General features: G+C 40.9%; 1 protein-coding gene across 6 annotated transcripts in view; it reads right to left on the minus strand.

Annotated features, from left to right (window-relative positions):
* auts2a (activator of transcription and developmental regulator AUTS2 a) overlaps positions 1-21,015 on the minus strand; it is a 568,280-nt gene that overhangs the window by 30,403 nt on the left and 516,862 nt on the right. For all 6 annotated transcript variants that reach the window (XM_056466220.1, XM_056466218.1, XM_056466221.1 and 3 more), the window contains one exon: positions 12,231-12,279. In XM_056466220.1, the coding sequence (XP_056322195.1) occupies positions 12,231-12,279 (49 nt within the window). The remainder of the gene's footprint in view (positions 1-12,230; positions 12,280-21,015) is intronic.

The raw sequence follows: 21,015 nt of genomic DNA on the forward strand, positions 1-21,015 counted from the left end.
TTGTCATGGCTGTTTTGTCCCGCCATTTAACTAGGGTTGAATAGCATTCACATACACACAGCTTCATTTGGCCCCAGCGGTGAGTGGTTTAACCCAGTGGGCTGTACCTTAGTGTTTAAAGAGGTGGAGATCAGTGTGTGTGTGCTTTGAAGACAGCAGGCTAACAGCTATTGCTGGAGAGAGGGATGAACCTGACTTGCTGTAAAGAACAGTTAGACTGACATCACCTACAGAGACTCATAACAGCCCCATTGTGTGCACAAAATGATGCTTGCTAGTAAAACACACCAACATTAGTGGTGCTTGAAACAATAGGTAAAAAATCCTAGACTTCATTTAAATGAACTCTAGAAACCAGAATATCACAATTTAAAAAACTAAACTAAAGGCTACATTGACTACACCAACAACTTAAAAATTGTAAAATTTTGAATTTTAGTTTGAATATATTTCTTCATTTACATTTAAAATGATATAATTTTATAAAATGTATATGCTACTAAAGATATTGTTGACTATCAATTAAAAAGAGCTCAGACAATAAAAAATGTCATATATTACTGTATATTAATAACTGTACTAGACAATACAAATGATTGACAATTGTATAATTATGTAAACATTACATTACATATAGAGTATTTTCTAGGACTGATCATATTTTATTATAATTTTTTATAATAAATGAGTTTGCCTCATTTTAAATTCATATGAATATATATATCAGCCTGCTTACAATATAATTTATTCCAATTTTTAATCATTAAAATGATTTCCAATAATTTGCAAATGTGATTTGTGTGCATATTTATAAGTGAGTGGCTGCATTTGCTACAATGTTAACACTCTTGACACTAAAGGCTGATTTATACTTCTGCATCGAGTGACCGTCGTGACCCACGGCGCATGTCTTACGTGTTGTCGTGCATTTATACTTCTGCATGCTGCGTGTTGCTCTGCAATAACACTTCTAAAACGCTAGCTGGCAGTAGGTTTTAATGTTCCTCGAGTTTCTTCGCTGGTGTTTTTTTTTTTTTATCTTAATGTACAAGTAACTCAAACTCGGCGAACGTGCAACAACTTTAATAATAATAAGGTAAACATAAAACAAAAGTTTTCATCTGGAGCTCCTTCACTGGACTCGGCACTTGTAAACACTCATTCCAACGGGTTCAAGTGACTCTCAGCACCGCCCACACTTGACAGCGCTACCAAGCCAACCAATCACAGAGCTTGCACTACGCATTGTTGCGACATGTAGTTTTATCTTTTGAGAGATGCGCGTCAGCGTCACCGTCAGCCACGGCGAGGGGTATGCCACCGCACGAAGGCTGCGCTGGACCATATGCATACACTTGACACAAAAGTATTGTCAGCCTTAACTGAATTCGCCCTATTTAGATCACTATTAGTGTTGTCTCCCTCAGGGATTTCTATCAGTCCTCTAGTTTTATCCTCTCTCACTCAGGTTTCACAGCTGAATGTTTTTAATCCATTCAAACTAGGCAGAAATTGCACTCAGTGCCTCTCCGCCTCTCTGAATGCGTGACACAGGGGACAGAGTGCTGCCCTTCACCGAGATCTCTGGAAACATAAGCCCTCCAACAACCCACCAAAACTGGCACTTACCAGCTCACACAGCCTGTATGTGTGTGTAAAGCTCTCTCATTACCCAAGGCTCATGTTTCAGTAAGTTGGGGATTAGAGACACACATGCTGTTTGAGTGTGTGTGTGTGTGTGTGTGTGTGTGTGTGTATGCCTAAGGGGTGTTAGGACTGAGCCACCTGGAAACTCAGCCTTCCTAGGGCATGGCCGTAAACCAATCCTTTGGCTCGACCTGTTGCCAAAAACTTCCGAATCCAAAGCAAAGTCTGTTTCTTTTCCCTAATTTCCTTGTTAGGATCTTCCTCTCCCCTTCCTGCTATGCTTGAACAAATTCTTCCTTTTAAAATCAAGGGCCATTCTCATGTTGATCTAGGAAAATCTGGGGATAAAGTGAGCGACACAAGGCGAAGTATTCTGCGTGTGTGTTCTACACATCTTCATTCATTTATTTGAAGTACCAAGGGCAGCCAAAACAGCCGGCTGCCTCGGGAGTCTCTCAACACACTCTTCAGGACAACAGAGGTTGAGAGAGTCATTGGGCAACCCAGGACCCCCTCAGACCCTGCTAGACCTTGGGTTGGGTTACTATTAGAACAAAGCCATCTCTGTGAGGGGCTAAACTCTCAGAGGGGGTCACGGCACAGACGGACACACTGACACACACATACTTGCCACTGGCTGAGTGTAGAATCATATATCATGTCTGAGGCTGAGGGGAAGCAGAATCTCCCTTGTGGATGAATCTCCAGAGTACATGTTGTTAGGCAGTGTCAGAATCCAGTGCATTTGCGTGTGTTTTTGTTGTATCTAATCTAAGCAGCAGCCCTCAGCAGGCTGAGTTGTTTGCTTTTCCAGTGTCCCATAAGCCCAAGCACTGAGGCCCAAACTGAAATGTCTGGTTTAGGATGTCACTGCTTCAATAAAACTTGGGATAAAGACAGTCATTTAAAACTGAATTCAAACAGCTTCTTTTTAGAGTAATGTAATCTGGAACAGATGGTGACAATCCTGTGAATGGGACACCTCTTCATAGAGCTTATGAAACAAGGGCCCGGGTGTGGAATCTCTCATAAATGGAACCAACGGCGATAAAATGAAACATTTCACACTTCATTAGTGCTTATTTATATGAAAGCAGACGCTGGATTTTCCAGTCAGTGAAGAATACACTGGAGCAGCCACAAGCTGGCCTCAACTAAGCCCCCAGGCAGCCTGAATTTGCTCTATTTTGTAAGCCTATAGTATCACATGTATAAAAACAAGATAGGCAAGAAAAAACAGACTTTAGTCAGGTTGAAGGTTACACTAAATTCTATGTAATGAAAATGAAACTGTGAGGCATAATCTTTATGATGGCCTGCATGTTATAGAGGTCCTAGTCTCTGTTGAGTGAATAAAAGGCACACACATATAGAAACATTTCAGGAATTGAACTTATAGTCTAGTTCTGTTCTATTCTACAGGATTTCCCAAACTCGGTCCTGGAAGGCCGGTGTCCTGCATATTTTAGTTCCAACCCCAATCAAACACCTGAACCAGCTAATCAAGCTTATTCTAGGTATACTAGAAACTTCAGGCAGGTGTGTTGAAGGAAGTTGGAGCTAAACTATACAGGGCACTGCCCCACCAGGACCGAGTTTGGACACCCCTGATGTAAGCTATTCAAAGTAGTTTTTGGCATAGACTCAGACCATTCGACAGTACTGCACAAAATAGTATCTGGCATCGTTATGTTTTTCATTTTTAAAGACTGACTTGGCTCAAAAGAACCAGTACTTTTAACAACAATAATATATAAATAATAGATGTTAAAATGACTTATCCTCATCAAATTTGAATGATTATTAAAACTTAATAGACTTGATGAGAACAGGTCTTAATGTTGAATTTCTCTATCTTGGCACATAAACATTGTTCAGAGAGATATATGGATGGCCTGATAGTTCAAATGGGGAGCTCACAGGTTTCTGGTTAACATTTCAATATGGAATTAAGCAAAGGTAATGGAAACAGACAGACAGAAGTGAGTGTTCCTAATTCTGGCCTGCAGGGGCAAAGGTGTTTATTTTTACCCTGGATTGGTATGAGTGAGTGTCGGCAGAAGAAATGCTGGGAGAAGAAGGGAGAGCTTGAGTGTAAAGAAGCATACACTCTTGAGGGAGCAATTAATGCTCTGCTTTTCCTAGATTTGAGCTCACATTCTGCACTCAGTCTGTTCACCAGCTGTGACTCTACACTTGTTTTTTTTACCCCCCCCTCTTCCAACTGAGCATTTCAGTGTTTACTATTTGAGTGAGCAGCTCTCCATTCCCTGAGGGACTACAGGGGTGGCAGAGAGGCAGTTATCCCACCCAGAAGGTGGTCAGTCAAAGTGTCTATCCTAGGCTACCACCATGGGTGTCCACAAGGCATTTTTCTCTCACTCTCTCTTTTTATGGGTCATAGTTCCTGACCAGCATGACCTTACTTCAGGCTGAAGCTCATCTATAGAAAAACATCTAGCAGCCATGCTGGAAAGCTGCTTTACCTCCTGGACTTCATACAGCTGCAACAGCTCCTCTTTCAGTTTAATGGCACACAGTTGTGTCTATCTGACTTCCAATCAAAGCCTTCAGCACAAAATAGCCTCTAACTGCTATCTGGAGACTTGGAGGACCTTGGAGGCTTTGTTTTCACAATAAACCAGCAAATGTGATACAACCAGTGAGGAATATGATACAACCAGTGATGATGACCGAAAGATGACCAGAGGCATCTTTTAAAGCAGCTGGACCTTAGATGATACTAATGTTTTCCTGATTTTATAGGGTTATGCCATGCAAAGTCTGGGCTTGACCGCTTAAGCTGTTGATTAATCCTGCATTGGTCATTCACATGGGACTGCATTTTAATCAATATTTCAATGGATTATTGAGAAAGAGATTGAGCAGATAACAATTATCTACAAATGCACAGCCAGGCAGGAAAACCGTCAAACACACAACCATGCATCTGTAAAAGTGGACAGACTCACCTCAGATTTATTAAAGAGGTGCTGGGTGAAGTGAATATACATAAAGATAAGCATAATCTGATATACGGTCAAATCCTCAAAGGATACAGATAGCCGAATTGATGCCAGATCAGTAGGAAATGGTGCTAAAACCTGAAGCTTGACATTTGACCTACTGACTCCTTGCTTGAGGGCAAGGGCATGAACTTTTCTAAGTTTAACACAGTCAAGACCATGTGTTGAAGTATTTGTGCTCTATTTATCCAACGATCACACACCATTCTATGAAACTCCAGCAGATCACCAGCCGGTAAAGAGGACAAATTATTCCTTCTCTGAGGTTTTTCTTAAAATATAGTAAAGCACGCAAACTAAAACCTCACTGAGTAACCTCTCTTGTTCAGTTACTACATAACGACATTAACAGCGTTACTACAATGTTACTAGGTTACTACAACGGCATAAAAAGAAGTCAAAAAGCATTGCTAGCAGTTGCCCTGTGGCCCTCAGTAGGCGATACTTTTATCTCTGGAGTGTGGCCCATTTAAATGTTTGCACTTGACTTTCATTTAGCTTGATGGCTTCCAGACTCCCTGCGTTTAGCATGGCATGTCGGATATAGCAGTGTTTACACAATGTCTCTTGTCTCCCTGGCCCCTCTTTCTTCCTCTCTCTCCTCCAGTCACCAAGATGGATGGATTTACTTTAGTCCTTCAACCTCTGGGGTTTGGGAACAACCTCGGAATGACCTCTTTGAGAGAGAGGGACAGATTGAGAGAGAGTGTAGGGGTGCGTTCGTGTTATGACTACAGGCGGGACGGACCGAGATGATGGATAGCGTTAAATGACTGTCTGACTTCCAATTCATCTTTGTTTCACTGCATCTCCACCTCTCCTCCGAGCATCGCTAATGTGTGACTCTAGTTAAAGCTGTTTTAAAACACACTCTCGTTCCCTGTGGCAAGAAAACCACTTACAGTAAGCCTGCTGGAAAAACAATAATCATATGGTTATACAACAATGCTTACTCATACGTGAGGAGAGACACACATACACACACACACACACACACTCACGCATCACTGGGCAGTCTGTTTGAGAGTGGGTGGTGCTATTGTTTGCTGGCCCTGGGCAGTAAATCTGGATGTTGCCCATGGTGTGTTAACCTCTGTGTGTTTGTGTGTCAGTGGATGAGACATCACTGCAGACTACAAACACAGTGCGCTGTGAATTACAGCCCATCTCTCATCACACACATTTTAACAAGCCATAAATTACAGCCTGTCTCTATACAAATGATAAAAGACATATCCACAGAGGTATGTCGAGATTGCTAATATACTTCAGTATATAGTTCAGCTTGTGGAAAGCTAGCTGAGCTGATTGGTAAAAAACCCTCTACAAAAATAGATAAAGACAGATGTTCTTCATTGATCCTCAGAGGAAAAATAAAAAGAACAGGAAGCTTTGACTTCATCAATCATTCATTTCAATTGGTTACTCAGCATAGAACAAGACAACACAAACAGACAACCTTGAGAGACTGTAAGAGTTGAGATGTTAATGTTAGATGAGAGTGGCATTTACCAGGCCAGAAAACAGCTTTGTCGATCATAATAAAAAAGGATTGTCAAGCTGTGACGAGATGCTCATTTCCAGTGTAGACCGGGTGTTAAGTCAACTTTAGGCTGTTGCCAAGCAACAAAATGGCCCTCAAGATCATTACATGAACACTTTTCTGCATTAATAAAAAATTGCAGATGTAGAAATCATATGTTTTTATTAGTGGTGTAACGGATGACAAATCTCACGGTTCGGATCACACTATGGTTTTTTTTAGTCATGGATTGGACCATTTTTCGAATCAGGCAAATGTAATTTGCTTTCCATTTGTTACAAAAACAGTACTGCAAGACACCTTTTGTTTTAACAAACAGAACGTAGAACCTGTATTTTTATTAAAAATAAAATGAAATAATCAGCTGAATAGAAATAAATTGTAAAATATTCAGTACTGAATATTAAATGAATACATAGACATTATAATTTGTACAATCCATATTTTTTTTTTGTCTCATTTTCAATAAATGATTCCGTTTTGCACTCAAAAAAATCAATAGTATCTGGATGCAGCCTTTTTGATGCAAGCTGAGACTGCATATCTCCGTGATGCAATGTCAGACACGATGCACTCAAATGGAGCTAGTGATGTCACTGTGAGCGGTAGGGTTAGGGGTGGAGTTAGGTGAGCCCATTAAAAAGCAATGGATGCAGCTCGGATTGCACTGCACCAGGTCTGCATCCAGACCCCTCTCTGTTTCATTGCTAGACGTGTCATTTTTGAAGAATTATTCAGTGGCATATTTTTGATGGCTGGTTGTTGCCACCTATTGGTTAAATAAAGTAATTGCTGTGTACAGCCTTCATTTTTGAGCATTGTTAAATGCATATGACAATGATTGTAATCTTTACCATAAACATCAGTGGTTATCAAAAGACTAAAGACTTTTTCGTGATTTTTGCGTTTTCAGATTTGAATGCAGCGATTCGAAGGATTAATGAACATATGTAAATCACCATCATTTACAATTTATGTTGCGTGCAACCTGGTTTTTGTTATAATTATTTTAATTTATTATTGTAAACAAAAAGCATACCAGTTTGCTGTTCAAATAGTTTACCTCTTCTTTTTTTCACATTTTTCTCATATGCGTTTGTCCAATACAAGTCTCAGAGATTTATAGGAAATATCCTACTTCTGCACTCAGAATATAGGGTGGATAAAATGCAAAAATACCCTTTGAAGCCAGTGTTGAGTAGACACAAACTGGTATGCAAACATTCATACAAACACACACATACACACTCCTTAAGCTTCAGACATTTGTGAGACTACAGCACTCAGCGACCGCTCTGCTATCTCAAGAGCTCTCCACATCCATCTATCCAGCTCTTAACAACTCTCAACTGCCTCAAACTTCATCTCTCTGCCTCTTCTTTCCTTCTCTTCATCCTCTCTCCCCCTCTTTTTCAATCTCCAGACAATGTCATTATTGGGGAAATTACACCTTCCACACAGGCCCAGACCGAGGCCTGCTCTTCAGTTGAATGCTTTGCTGCCAGAATGCTTGTGTGTGCTGTCAATTGAGCCTGTCTGAACTGTATCAAATGTGCTCATTCACATAATTATGTCAAAAAAAAATTTCAATTAGATTTTTACATACAAGCAACCAATCTACAGTGCTCAGCATATATGAGTACACCCCAAACAAAACTCTCAATATTTTCTATAGGATGCTTTACATTGTTAAATTTGTGCATATAAATTAGATTAGTCAGTACTGAAGCCAAATCTGGAGCTTATCTAGCAAAATAACTTACTATAATGGTTCAAAAATGAGTAGCCCAAATTTATGTGTTATAGAAAAATATTAAATAAAAAAATAGCAAAATTCGAGAGAAACAAAAAATATATATACAATTTTGTTGAAATGTTGTAGTTTGTAATTTGTTTTGCAATTTTTTGCTTGAATTGTATTGTATTATCTTTCAATTTCTAAATATGTTTGGTGACTAAATATTATTTGAATAAATATATCTGTTTAATAAATCTGTTTTGTTCAAATGCATCAATATATATTACCCATATTCACTGAGGAATGGATAAAGAATTTTCATTTTCAGAATGGGTGAACTGTATCAGAATGCTGAACACTCTATGTACTAAACGTACAAAGATATTCCACTATTGTGTGCATTAGATATGCACCAAAGCAGACAATGGTGGTGGAAGCTAGATTTTAGTCAACACATGACCAAGCATAAATAAAATACACCAAGTTTTTAATACACATATGAATGACGGTAGAAATAAAAACAGATCCCATTACTGGAAATTATTCCCTAAAAGGCATATGCTGGTATACGTTTCTGATAATATGATAACCTTGGATAAAAGTATCACAGTTTCACGGTATGACATATTGTGATTACTGCTCTAAAAAAGTTCTTTTTAAATCTCTGGGTAAAGAAAAATAAATCGTTGGCTTCTGCTATCTTCAGTAGTTTCAAACACAAATTTATTTATAAAAAATACATTAAAAAACCTTACATATACCTTGGGAACGGTATAACAGAACATGCTAGCATTAATGATACCTTGAATTTTCCAAACCGTGGAAAACCTTGAAACTGGTTATCGTCCCATGCTTATTCCACAACAAATAAAAGTGTTTAGTGGTGATTGTGGTCCTCCTAAATGGTACTCTGACAGTATATTGAGAAAGAGAGAGTTATACAGAAATAGTAAATATTGTGATTATCATTATTTATTTGTAATGTTTATCCATAAATGTTGATTGTTAAATATACAGTTTTTATTCATTTTCTTTTTAGCTCAGTCCCTTTATTAATCAGGGGTCGCCACAGCAGAATGAACCAACTTATCCAGCATATGTTTTACGCAGCAGATGTCCTTTGAGCCACAACCCAGCACTGGGAAACACCCATACACCAATACACTACACCCAATTTAGCTTATTCAATTCACCCATACCACATGTCTTTGGACTGTGGGAATGTAGAGTTTATTTTGATTTATTTTTTATTTGTATTTTTAATTTATTTTCTAATAATTATTATTAATATTATTATTATACTATATATTGTAATACTATACTACTATTTACTGTGTTTACGGTGTTTTTTAAAAAAAATATATGTCAGTTAGAGAGAGAAAGAGAGAGAGGGTCTGTAGTGACAGCTCTCTCTTGTCATCCAACTCCAAATGTGGCCAATACAATGTCAGACGATTTCTACTCAGCTGAAAAAAGATCAGATTTTTACAGTGTAAAGGTATTAAATACATAAATTACTATCAATCTTCCCTTTAATTTTTTTAGTTGCAGACAAAGATAATTTTGATCAAAATAAATGTTATGTAATGTTTAGGTACAGTTGTTACCACTGATCATATTTTATTAACAGTCTATTATACATAATAGAGTGTCAGAATATTTGGCAGAACAAAGTTGCACATCTCAGTAGTTTTTTTTCCCCGAAATCGAGGAAAAAGGCTTCTAAGAAGAGCAAGATCCAGGCGATGAATACACTAATTGAGGCAGGCTGGTTGGCAGCCACCTGCAGGCTATGTGAGAGAGACAGTAATTAAGTCGAACATTTAATGATTCTGCTTAATAGGAGTGAGAGACGGAGCAATAAGGAGAGAAAAAAGAAAACAAGCAACAATTACACAAAACATCAGGAGGGAAAGGAGAGGAGAAAATGGCAGAGGTTCTAATTCAGCAAAAAATAAGTGCAGTAGGGATGTACATATACTGTAAATGAGCTTAATTTTCATACTGGTTCTAACACACAACAAACATGCTGTTTAAACTAATTTAGTATAAAATAATTTCAATATCACCATCCAGAGAATAAGATTAACACTAAGATGTCTTATCAGGGCCACAAGATTGCAGTTAGTGCATTCCTTCACATTTTTTTTGCCTCTTTTGATGAAACACCCTATATCTGAAATGTTTTACCCTGCAACTTTATTTTGTTTAACCTTTATACCGTATCTACAACAAACATTCATCTACACTTCTTCTCCTCTCTCTCCAGTGCTCAAAATGGCCTACAGCCCAATAAATGATCTAAGATATGTTTTGCTCTGCTCTTGTGGAGTTTGATCTATATTTTCCCCTCAGAGGTGACTGTTCCCTCTCATCTCACTCTCGAACGTGAGGCATTTTGCGAGCGTCAACCACCTGAGTGTGAAAAACACCGCAGCGAGCCTTTGGTTCTAGGCTCCAGGCAAATATTGACATCTTTTCTGTTGCTTGTCTCTCTGCTCGTCAGTTCTGCGTTCTCTTTCTTCTTTTGTTTATAAGGGTTAAGAGTCTGAGCGACTGGTAATCCTCGGTAACAGAGAGCAGCGTCCTGCGTGCACTTGCCGTCTTTCATCTTCCTTAAACCCTCCAATAAAAAATACCACAGCGCCTAAGTTCATTTGCACCTGTGCTTTGGAGGACGATCCTCTATTCTCCATCCCTTCTGCCAATGAAGGATTTGCATATGGCAAGAAAAGAAGTGGACAAGGGGACATGAAGGAGAGAAGAGAAAAAAGGCACACATTTAAATGGAAATAGAGTCTGGAGGGAGACGAAGTGGCCTGGCAGTCAGTGAGAAGAGAAAGCATATTTGTGTACTGTTTCCCAAGCACCAGCTTTTCAGAAGCAGAGGAGGCGGGCATGTGTTAGTTTAAGGCGCACAAAGGGAATTTTAATCCTTTCAGAGGGGTCGTAATGGCTACGGTGAGGCGTCTCCAGGAGGGAAAGCCTTTCCGAAAGAAGGCTTGCCATTCAGCACCCCTCTGAACCTCACAAATCAAACCTCTAAAGGCCTTCAAAGAGCAGAAATGTGGGAAATGTGTTTGGGGTCCCGAGGGAGTGAAGCAAGGGGGAAAAGGAGGAACAAGGGGCTTGTCGGCATCAATCAGTCGCTCTCTCTCACCTCCTCCCCGGGGTCAGATCTCTTTCCAGCCTCCCTCCATCGCACCCCACCCCACCCATCATGCTCTCCATCCTGGTAACGCACCATTACAGAGGAATGTGGATTCACAAGGCGGGGCTCCATTATGTTGGCCTGCCCGAGGTTTGTAAAATGGGGAGCTCAAATTCCAAAGGCTTTAAGAGCAAATTAGCGGTGTGCTGATGGGCTCCTGCTGTCTAAAGACACTGAGGTTTTAAAAGCAACTCGACTGACTCCACTCTCAATGCCCCAGATCCTTTGACTCCATGCGTTCTTGCCGCAGACTCCACACGGATGAACTTCCTACGCACATGGCGGGACGTTTACATGCACACAAAGAACAGACGGTGCGCACATCGCAGCTCCTCACTGTATAAACACAAAGCGTGCTTTTTAAAATAGACACTGCAAACAATATCGCACACGCCGAGTATCAAACCAGCAGGGTAGAATTGCTTCTTCCACTACCGTCTGTGCCGCAGATCCAGCACCTTTATTTAGCATTTCACAACTAATCAATTTCCATAACAGAAGCCAGACGCCGCTGCACATGGGACCCAGTGTGTGGCGTTTACACATGCTGCGCGCCTGAAATGGATTTTCTCATTCATCACTCAGCAGCACATTGGGATCTGTTTAACAGAGTGGCTCAGATGGATTTCTCTCAGCCCATACGCTGTGAAAAAGCACGGATACAACACACTGTGTCTGTCGATGGAATCGCAGCCAGTCTTGAGGAAATGCATTATTTCCCATGCCGTCCCGGAAAGCAAAACACATTAAACGTAATCTGAATGCTACAGTGGTAAATAAGATTGACTTGAATAATAGAGACTCTGCATTGTGGGGTGAAGCATCAACAATCACATGCTGACTCAGTCAGACAATAACTTTAATATAAAAGAGTCTAGATGGGATTATCCTGACATATTATAATAATGAAATGCAATATGTGTGTAGGAAAATAACGGCAATATACTAATAATAACCTCTGTGGTAGCAATATTAAGCTGTCAACAGCAATTTGCCAGTGCATGACTGATTTACACAACTGACACACATTTAAGCAGTATAAAAAATAAAGAATGTCCACCATACCTTTAACTGCAGCTGTGCTGAAGAGTTTCTCTGAGCTGGCATCTGAGCCCTGAGAGAGAGAGAGAGAGAGCGAGAAAAAGAGAGTCAGTACATCTGCTTCACAACTAAGCAGGTGGGCTTCCTCATCAAAGGTAGCGCAGCACTAATGAGCGCAGAAATTCAGTCACTTCCAAGAGCGGCCACTGGATGGCACTGTGGCTCCATGCGCAAAACCAAGCGCTGCACTTGAGACAGGGTTGAACGCATTAACATTACTATGTTATTGTGCAAACATCCAGCGTTGCCATTTACACAGCATTTAGGTAATGAAAGCCTATTTAAGTGACAATGTGGTGTCAAAGGGGCATCGGCTAATTCAATTGGCTAAACAGCAACAAAGATAGAACCATTACAGTCCATCCATTAGCATCTAACCTGAATCTCAACTCAGTCATTCGACAGAAAATTACACTCAACACCAGACAACATGTGCGCTTTTTCCTTACAATGATTAACTAGCGCAATAACAAACAGAGGGACTTGTAATGGGACACTTTGTTTCTCTTTCGTTGAATTCATAGGAATATTCTCAGAAAAAAATTAAGGCAATTATTCTGACAGGTTTAGCAACACAGCTCGAGGCAAAAAACGACACTGACAAGGTATGACAACCGTCTCAAATATTTGTTCCTTATAAGCATTTCTTTGTTAGAAATAATAATACAAGGCTACAAATATGAATAATGTTGATAATGATACTAATAATAAAAGATGCATTAATTAAAACATGACGTCAAGAGATTTCCACATAACGATGCGTTTGCGCGACCGCTTGATTCAAACCACAACCGAAAAACATCTGGCAACATTCATTGCAGAGATTTCAACTACAATTATCCACAACCAACGACACGAAAACAGCTCTCCAAATCCTCCAGTCATCGAGTAATCCAAATGAAACTGCTTTTAATTCCCCTAAAACGTCGAATGACATTGTGGTCAGGGAAATAAGAACTACGAAAAATCCATTTGTGAAGCGATATCATATGAAGGTGCGGTGTACCTTTTGATGTGTCGATATTGGCACGGAGGAAAATAAGTCAAGAAATCACTTTTAGAGGGTTTAGTAAATACGCCGTTTCACATTCTGCTTGTCAAACAATGTAATCCACAAAAACAGGCGGTGAATTTCTCTCGCTCCCTTTGAGAGAATGACAGCCATGCAAAATAAGAAGCCTTTTCCCAGGGAAGCAGTAGAAAAACATCCAAAGCTCAAAGCGAGAGAGGCTCTCGGACAAAGGCAGCCATGTGTCTGGTACCCAAGAGCGCAGAAAAGTGAAGAAATCCTTCAGTTCGCGCGAATTTGTCGTTTGAAATCCTCGCCAGCCGTCGTTTAACGGACACAGTCGCCTATGCGCTTTTGTGTCAGGGGCGCGCTCAGAGACAAACCATCCGCGCGCGCCTCTCTCCCGTGCGCTCGTGCCGAGCAAGAAAATCCAACAAAGCGTACAGTATTTTCCTCCTTTAGGCTGAAAGGGTGATGTAAAGCCGCACTAAAACCCCGTCCGCCGCTTCTTTTCCTCGAAAACGTCGCCGGTTTTACGCTTGTGTCCTGTCGCTGGCTATCGTTCCTCGCGCAAGTGCTGCCTGTATCCACACAAACTCTCTCATTCAGCAGTCAGCACAGCGCGACCGGGTCCTCCCACTTCCTGAATCTAACCTGACTTCATTCAGCTCCGACCCCCTGCTTCTCTCTGCCGCACACACACGGAGAGCGCTTCCTCCGCTCAGCTTCACCGGGCAGACTGTGCGGGAGTGCGTGCGCGCGCGCGGGCGGGCGTGTGTGAGTGTGTGTAATGTTACGGCGCTCAGTTAGAGCTACTGGGAGCAGAGTCCTGAAAGAGCGCAAACATGGGGAAAGAGAGAGAGAGAATTCTATCGCTATAAATGCATCTTAAAATTATGATTTTTTTCAAAAATATAGGTTACTGTTTATTATTATTGTATTATTACGTTTTCTTGTTTGTTAGTTTTATAATTTATGATTATTTTTTATCACTACTATGTAATTGTTCTATATGTTCTATTTAATGTAAACACATGGTAAATGTTTGGCATTACATTTGTAACATTTGTCATCCCAATAAAACTAATTTGAATTGAACTGAATTGAGGAGATGGGGAGTGTGTGTGCGTGTGTGTGTGTGAAAGAGAGAGAGAGCGAGAGCAGGGAACTGGGATAGAATGATATTCTTTCACTCTCTGGCCGGAGTGAGATGATGTCAGCTGCTAATGAATTTCCCAGTAGGGTGCAGCTACTGTGAAGGGGAGGGAGACAGAGACTCAGTTCATGAGCAGCACACACACACACACACCTCACTGCTTCACTAAGCCACGACCTTCTTCATCGGGTAACAGGGCTAGAATCACCCACGCTGACCTGAACAGCGATATTTGCCCATCATAGTTGGGAGGCCAGAATCTGTGAGTTAACAGCTGTTCAGAAGTACAGTGTTTGTACAATAAATAGTGTAGTGAAAACCAAATTAGGGGTAGCAGAGTGGCGCATTGGGTATTGCTGTCACTTTACAGCAAGAAGGTCGCTGGTTTGAGTCCTGGCTGGGTCAGTTGGCATTTCTGTGTGGACTTTGCATGTTCTCTCCGTGTTGGCGTGGGTTTCCTCCGAGTGCTCCGGTTTTCCCCACAGTCCAAAGACATACGCTACAGGTGAATTGGGTAAGCTAAATTGTCCGTAGTGTATGTGTGTAAATGAGAGTGTATCGGTGTTTCCCCTTAATGGGTTGCAGCTGGAAGGACATCCGCTGCGTAAAACATATGCCAGATAAGTTGGTGGTTCATTCCGCTGTGGTGACCCCAGATTAAGAAAGGGACTAAGCCGAAAGAAAAGAATGAAAACATATTTAAATATGGGTGTTAGTCTCTACATCTGTGTAAGGAACACAAATCAATGGTAATAATTAATCCTAATGGCTACTGTAGACAGTTGGACTTGCGATCTAAAGGTTGCTGGTTTGAGTCCCTGAAGGCTTTGCATTGTAAGTGGTGTACTGTAGCACTCTTCACCACCCTCAATACCATAGTAAAGGTGAATTTCTTGAGCAAGGCACTGAACCCCCAACTGATTCCAGGGTGTGTGTTTAAGAGTGTGAGTTCATTCATTTCTTCATTCATTCATTCATTCATTCATTCATTTTCATTTCGGCTTAGGCCCTTATTAATCAGGGGTCGCCACAGCGAAATGAACTGCCAACTTATCCACCATATGTTTCATGCAGCGGATGCCCTTCCAGCTGCAACCCATCGCTAAGAGGGTGTGAGTTTCTTTGGATAAAAGCATCTGCAAAAATGTAAATTGTTATGATTTACACCAGATATCTATATCAACATTGTGGGGTCGTGCAAGTTTGGTATCAGAGAGGATAGTTCAGTACTGGGTTGAAGATGGAATGGCATCTGATGCGTTAAACATATGCCGGAATAGTTGGCAGTTCATTCCGCTGTGGCGACCTCTGAAACAGTGCGGAAGGAAAATGGATGAGTGAACAAATGAGAATAGTACAGCAACTGGGAGTTTTAGCTGAATCTCTATCAACTATTTCTGTTTTAAAAGAGTGCGCTCTTGAACAGTTGCCATGTCCACTTAATGGATTATGGAGTTAATAAAGTAGGCAGGCGCATACAGCAAAATGTTGTCATTCATTTGTAAGATAAAGTGTTTGTGTTTAAGGATATTATGAGCTTTTTTATCTAGCAAGTTCTGGCACTAATTTCTTGTTGTCACTACTTTTGTTTTTCAGGAGGTAATTTGGTTGTTGATTGAAGTTTTCACAACTGCAAATTACTAATCTGCATATGTGTATAAAACAGGAGCTAAACCGACAAGTGAATTATGCCTCGTTCACACTATTAGCGACCTTGTAGCTGCCTGTCGGTCTGGGTGCCGCCCTGCTGCAAACACAGGTCTGTGTAGGTCTACAGCATAGAGAATACAACCGGCCTCTGTGCGGGTAAAGTCTAGATAGCACACAGCTGCGGACACACACATCAATATTGTATCATTTTTGTAACACTGTATAACAATAATTAATATTTTTACATTGCTGTGATGGTTGGGTTTAGGGGTAGGTGTTAATTAAATACAATTTATTGGGTAATTTAATAAATAATATAAATAATACTTGGTATGACGGTTGGGTTTAGGGTTGGGGTAGGGGTAGAGCAGGGACGTGCGGTCAGGAGAGGCAGGTGCCTCACCTGTCATCATCCTGAGATGTATACAAATGATAAAATCAATATTTAAGCATTGGTCTGTGCTATAAATGCAATTTCTGTACGATCAAAATCGCTGTTTTCTGCGTATTTCCTGTTCAATTACAGCGTAGGAAGTGAGGTGAGGCAGCACCGAGCTGTGCTTCACCTCAGATTGCGCAATCCCTTGCAAACTGGGTTGAGCGCCTGCCTTTTGCTTGCTCAGTGAATGCTTCATTAAAATGTTTTTATTCACTGTAGACATTTTAATTATATGTCCTGACTTTCCATGTGATAGGTAATGTATTTCACGTATGTCTATCACTTATTTAGTGTTAGGATCTGACATACAGCCACACTGAAAAGACAATAGGTGAGGCAGGCAGTAGCTCTGCCGCAATGAAGGGGCACGCGCGATCTCACAGTTATTCTTGTTCGGTGGTTGCTTTTCTTAAAGTAGGCAAGTAAAGTTTGAGGAGTCTGTTATTTTATGTTTTGTTTGGACTGACTGCAAAATGGCGGATGTTATGTTAATATCTCAGCTCAACAATGATCAAAATTTGACTTTTAATCAAATCTTGTAGTAATAAATACTGTAATTGACAACCAATGCCGGAGCTAAAGGTCTTGTTTCAAAGGATGGGACAGAATATAACTTGATTATTTCAAGGTAATTAAAGTCATTTCAAGACTTCATTTACAAGTAAAGGTAAGACCAGTGTCTAAATCATGTGTGTGTGTGAATGAGAGAGAGAGAGAGCGCATTCGCCGTCGCGCTGTGTCACTTGATATAGTTGTCTGTAGCGTCAACCTTGTTGTTTTTTGGGAGCCATATTGAATCACTATACATTTTACATTCTTCCTTGGCCCAATAGGCCTATGTACCTATGTGTATAGAAAGAATGCTGATATGAGATATGAAACACAATCGACAGTTGGCAAATATATTGGGTGCATATATTTGTAAGTCAGTGCCTCACCAGCCACAAACCTCATCACATGTCACTGGGGTAGGTGTTAATAAAATGCAATAGGAAATTTTATAAATAATATAAATCTCGTTAACTTCTGGCCGCAACCATATCTGATCTAGCAACAACCCTCTGAGTAAGTTGAGAGAGGATCGCGTGAGCTCTACTGGTGCTCCTATTGGCTGTCGCTAAAGAAAGTCGCTCTTCATTTGAATAAAGTTGAAGGATTCTCAACTTTGCCGCATCACTTGACCCGCCCACCTGGTCGCAAATGGTTGCTGTCGCTCGCATAGATGAAGGTCATTGGAAGTCGCTTTCTCTCCATTGAAATGAACAGTCGCTTGTCGTTTTGCCACTGCGAAGGGCTCGTAGTATGAATGAGGCTTTAAGCTGCTTTGTGTATGTCCATAATGTAGTGTTACACAAAAAAAAACTTCCTTCCAAAAGTCATTTAAACCTATACGTATTTTTTTGGTGAATGTGTGGAAAACTTGAACCCAATGCAGAACTCCAGATTGTTTGAGAAATGACTGGATTTTGCCTGCAATAGTAAATGTAATCGCTGCGAGAACTGCTCTGTGTATTTGTTGGGACTAACATGGCAGGATATTTAACACTGGGAAAAAGAATTAAAGACTAAACTAATCAACCACGTCTGTGGCGATTATATGCTAAGACGTTCCTAATTGTGTTTCCAAACCAAGGTGTAATATTAACCTCCTTCCCCCAGGGTTTGAGGAAAAGCCTGAAGATCTAATTCCACTAACCTCAGTCCATGGACACTCAAACCCAAACAATCCAGCAATCTTCAGATAAAGCCGGACATTCCTGGAAAATCTCCTTAATCTGACTGATTTGGGGTCTTGTGGCTTAGCTAACCAGTATTAACCCTCTGCACTGCAGGTCAATGGATTAACAAGGGACTCGCATTGCGGCGACCTCTGACCTTGACTGCCCCCCGACAGAATAAGAGAACCAGTTTGCTTATTGCTGGATGTTTATCTTTCCTTCTCTATTTCTTTCACTCCTCCATTGAGCCAAGGGAAAAAAGCTGCATGCTCCATCAATATAAGAGTACACTCAACCCCAGACATCTGCCTCAGCAAACACAAAACATATGAGTTTATTTTTCCTCTGTGAATTAAAATAAAGTTTTCCACAAGCTTAGCACATGTATTGTGACAAGAAAGTTGCTGGAAAGTTACAGAATCACACTAATTCCATACTGTAGGTACAAATTATCCTTGTAAAATTGATCAGAATTGGAAACAGAAAAAAACATGAAATACATTAATTATTATTTAAATACATTAAAACAAGACTTTGAATACTAGTTGAGTATTGCAAACTTAGAGACGTTTTGCACCATGTTGTTTAAATAGCAAATCAATTTGTCCCACTTTGTGGACTCATGGGTGTGCTGGTTTATAAAGGGGGTGTGTTGTTGGCGCGTTGCTATTTTGAGAAACTGAAATAGACCATGTTATTGACCAACTAAATCTGGTCTAAAGTCCAACGCAGAGCATGTTAGTTAAGTGCCTATGTGGGTCCAAACGCTTACACGTTGCTTAATACACACAGGATGTACAACAATACCCAAATATCTTTATATATGAAACACAATTATTGGATTTAAATGTTTCAAATATAGTAATAATACTCAGGCGATGTGTAGCTTTTACCCTAATTCTTTTCTGTATTGCTCAAAGACTAATTTCCTATATTTGTGTATGAAATAATAAAATGTTTAGTGCAATGCCATTTTTTTACATTACTTAAGCATCAATAACTTTTTTTCATAAAATAATAATAATAATAAAAATAAAGTTTGGGCTTTATTATTATTATTATTATTATTATTATTATTATTATTATTATTATTATTATTATTATTATTATTATTATTATTATTATTAATAATCTAAAATAATGTCTTCTTTCCAAAGATACATGAACTGTGAATGTAGACCAAATTATTCAGCAACTGTTACTGTTTTAGTGTCATGGATTGGTCAGGCTCTCACGACCCCCACTCACGAAGATCACCATCACCTGACTTCTAATGAGCACACAGCTGCATCACATTCACGAGCACCAGATAAAAGCACAGCACTCCAGTCGCTCATTGTCCGGGCTCGTCTCGACGAAAGCGGACAACTGAGCGACCACTCAGCGTAGTCATCCTCAGCTAAAACAAACGATTTACTTACCTGTTCTCTTTGTATTCCTCCTAGTCTTCCTGGTCCTCCCGAATCGTCCTGTCTTCCAGTCCTTCCAAGTCTGTGTCATCCTCTGTCAGCTGTATCTGGTGTGTGCTGTCCATCCTCGTGTATTCCTGTTACCCAGCCACGGAGGAAAAGACCCCAACATCATTCCTGATCCTCCTGGCTATCCTTCATGTGCTCCTTGTTGTCATTTAATAAACACCCTAACGTTTCCTTACCTCTGTCTCCTGTCCGCTTCATAACAGAAGCCCGGACCCATAACGACGACAACATGAGCACCCCCGATCACCTTCAAGAGCTGGTGGACCAGTTGAAGCGGATTCTACAGCCACCAGCTCCACTTTCCAACGCACCACCAGCACCGAGCACTTCCGCCTCCACAGTTTCTTCTTCGGCCCTTCCTTCCAGTCCCATGGCCCGACCAGCGCCCTACTCAGGCGGAGCGGGGGAGTGCAATGGTTTTCTGTTACAATGTTCCCTCATATTCGAAATGCAACCTTCTCTATATCCCACAGATAAGTCGAAGATCGCCTACATCGTATCTCTACTCTCTGGACCTGCACTTAAATGGGCTGAGACGATCTGGAACCAAGCCGGGCCGGTCATGAATTCCATCACTACCTTCACGGAGTATTTCAAAGAGGTGTTTGGACGTTCTGATGGGGAAGTAGCCGCTGGAGAGCAGCTGTATCATCTAAAGCAAGGTACTCTATCTACACAGGAATATGCTCTCCGGTTTCGCACTCTAGCAGCTGCAAGTGGATGGAATGAGAGATCGTTGTTGACCACGTACCGGCTCGGCTTGGAACCCACTCTCCGAATCCAACTGGCCACATTAGATGATACAATGGGTCTGGAGAGATTCATCCAACATTCTCTCCGATGTTCCGATCGTCTCCGTTCCTATCAACAGGACACCATCACCCCCTCGTCTGCACTCCTCCAATCGCCTGAGTCAACAGCCTCTCCAGAACCAGAACCCATGATAATAGAGTCTGGAAGACTGACATCAGCGGAACGACAGAGGAGGCTGACCCGGGGTCTGTGTCTATACTGCGGTGTCAGTGGACACACCCGTATGGAGTGTCCCCTTCGTCCCATTCGGACTTCAGTGAGTGTATTCAGTACGAATATTGAACAATGTAAACCACTTACTACCACCGTACAAATAACTACTGCCTCTATTTCTCTCCTTGTCACAGCCCTCATCGACTCCGGGTCAGCAGGGAACTTCATCTCCCAATCCCTCTGTCGTCAACTCCACCTCCGTACTGAGGCGTCCTCGCATATATACCAGATACAACCGATAACCCAGTGCACTCGATCTTCGACCCGTATCCA

The sequence above is a fragment of the Danio aesculapii genome, chromosome 10 (assembly GCF_903798145.1).
Source record: "Danio aesculapii chromosome 10, fDanAes4.1, whole genome shotgun sequence".
Classification (NCBI taxonomy): Eukaryota; Metazoa; Chordata; class Actinopteri; order Cypriniformes; family Danionidae; genus Danio; species Danio aesculapii.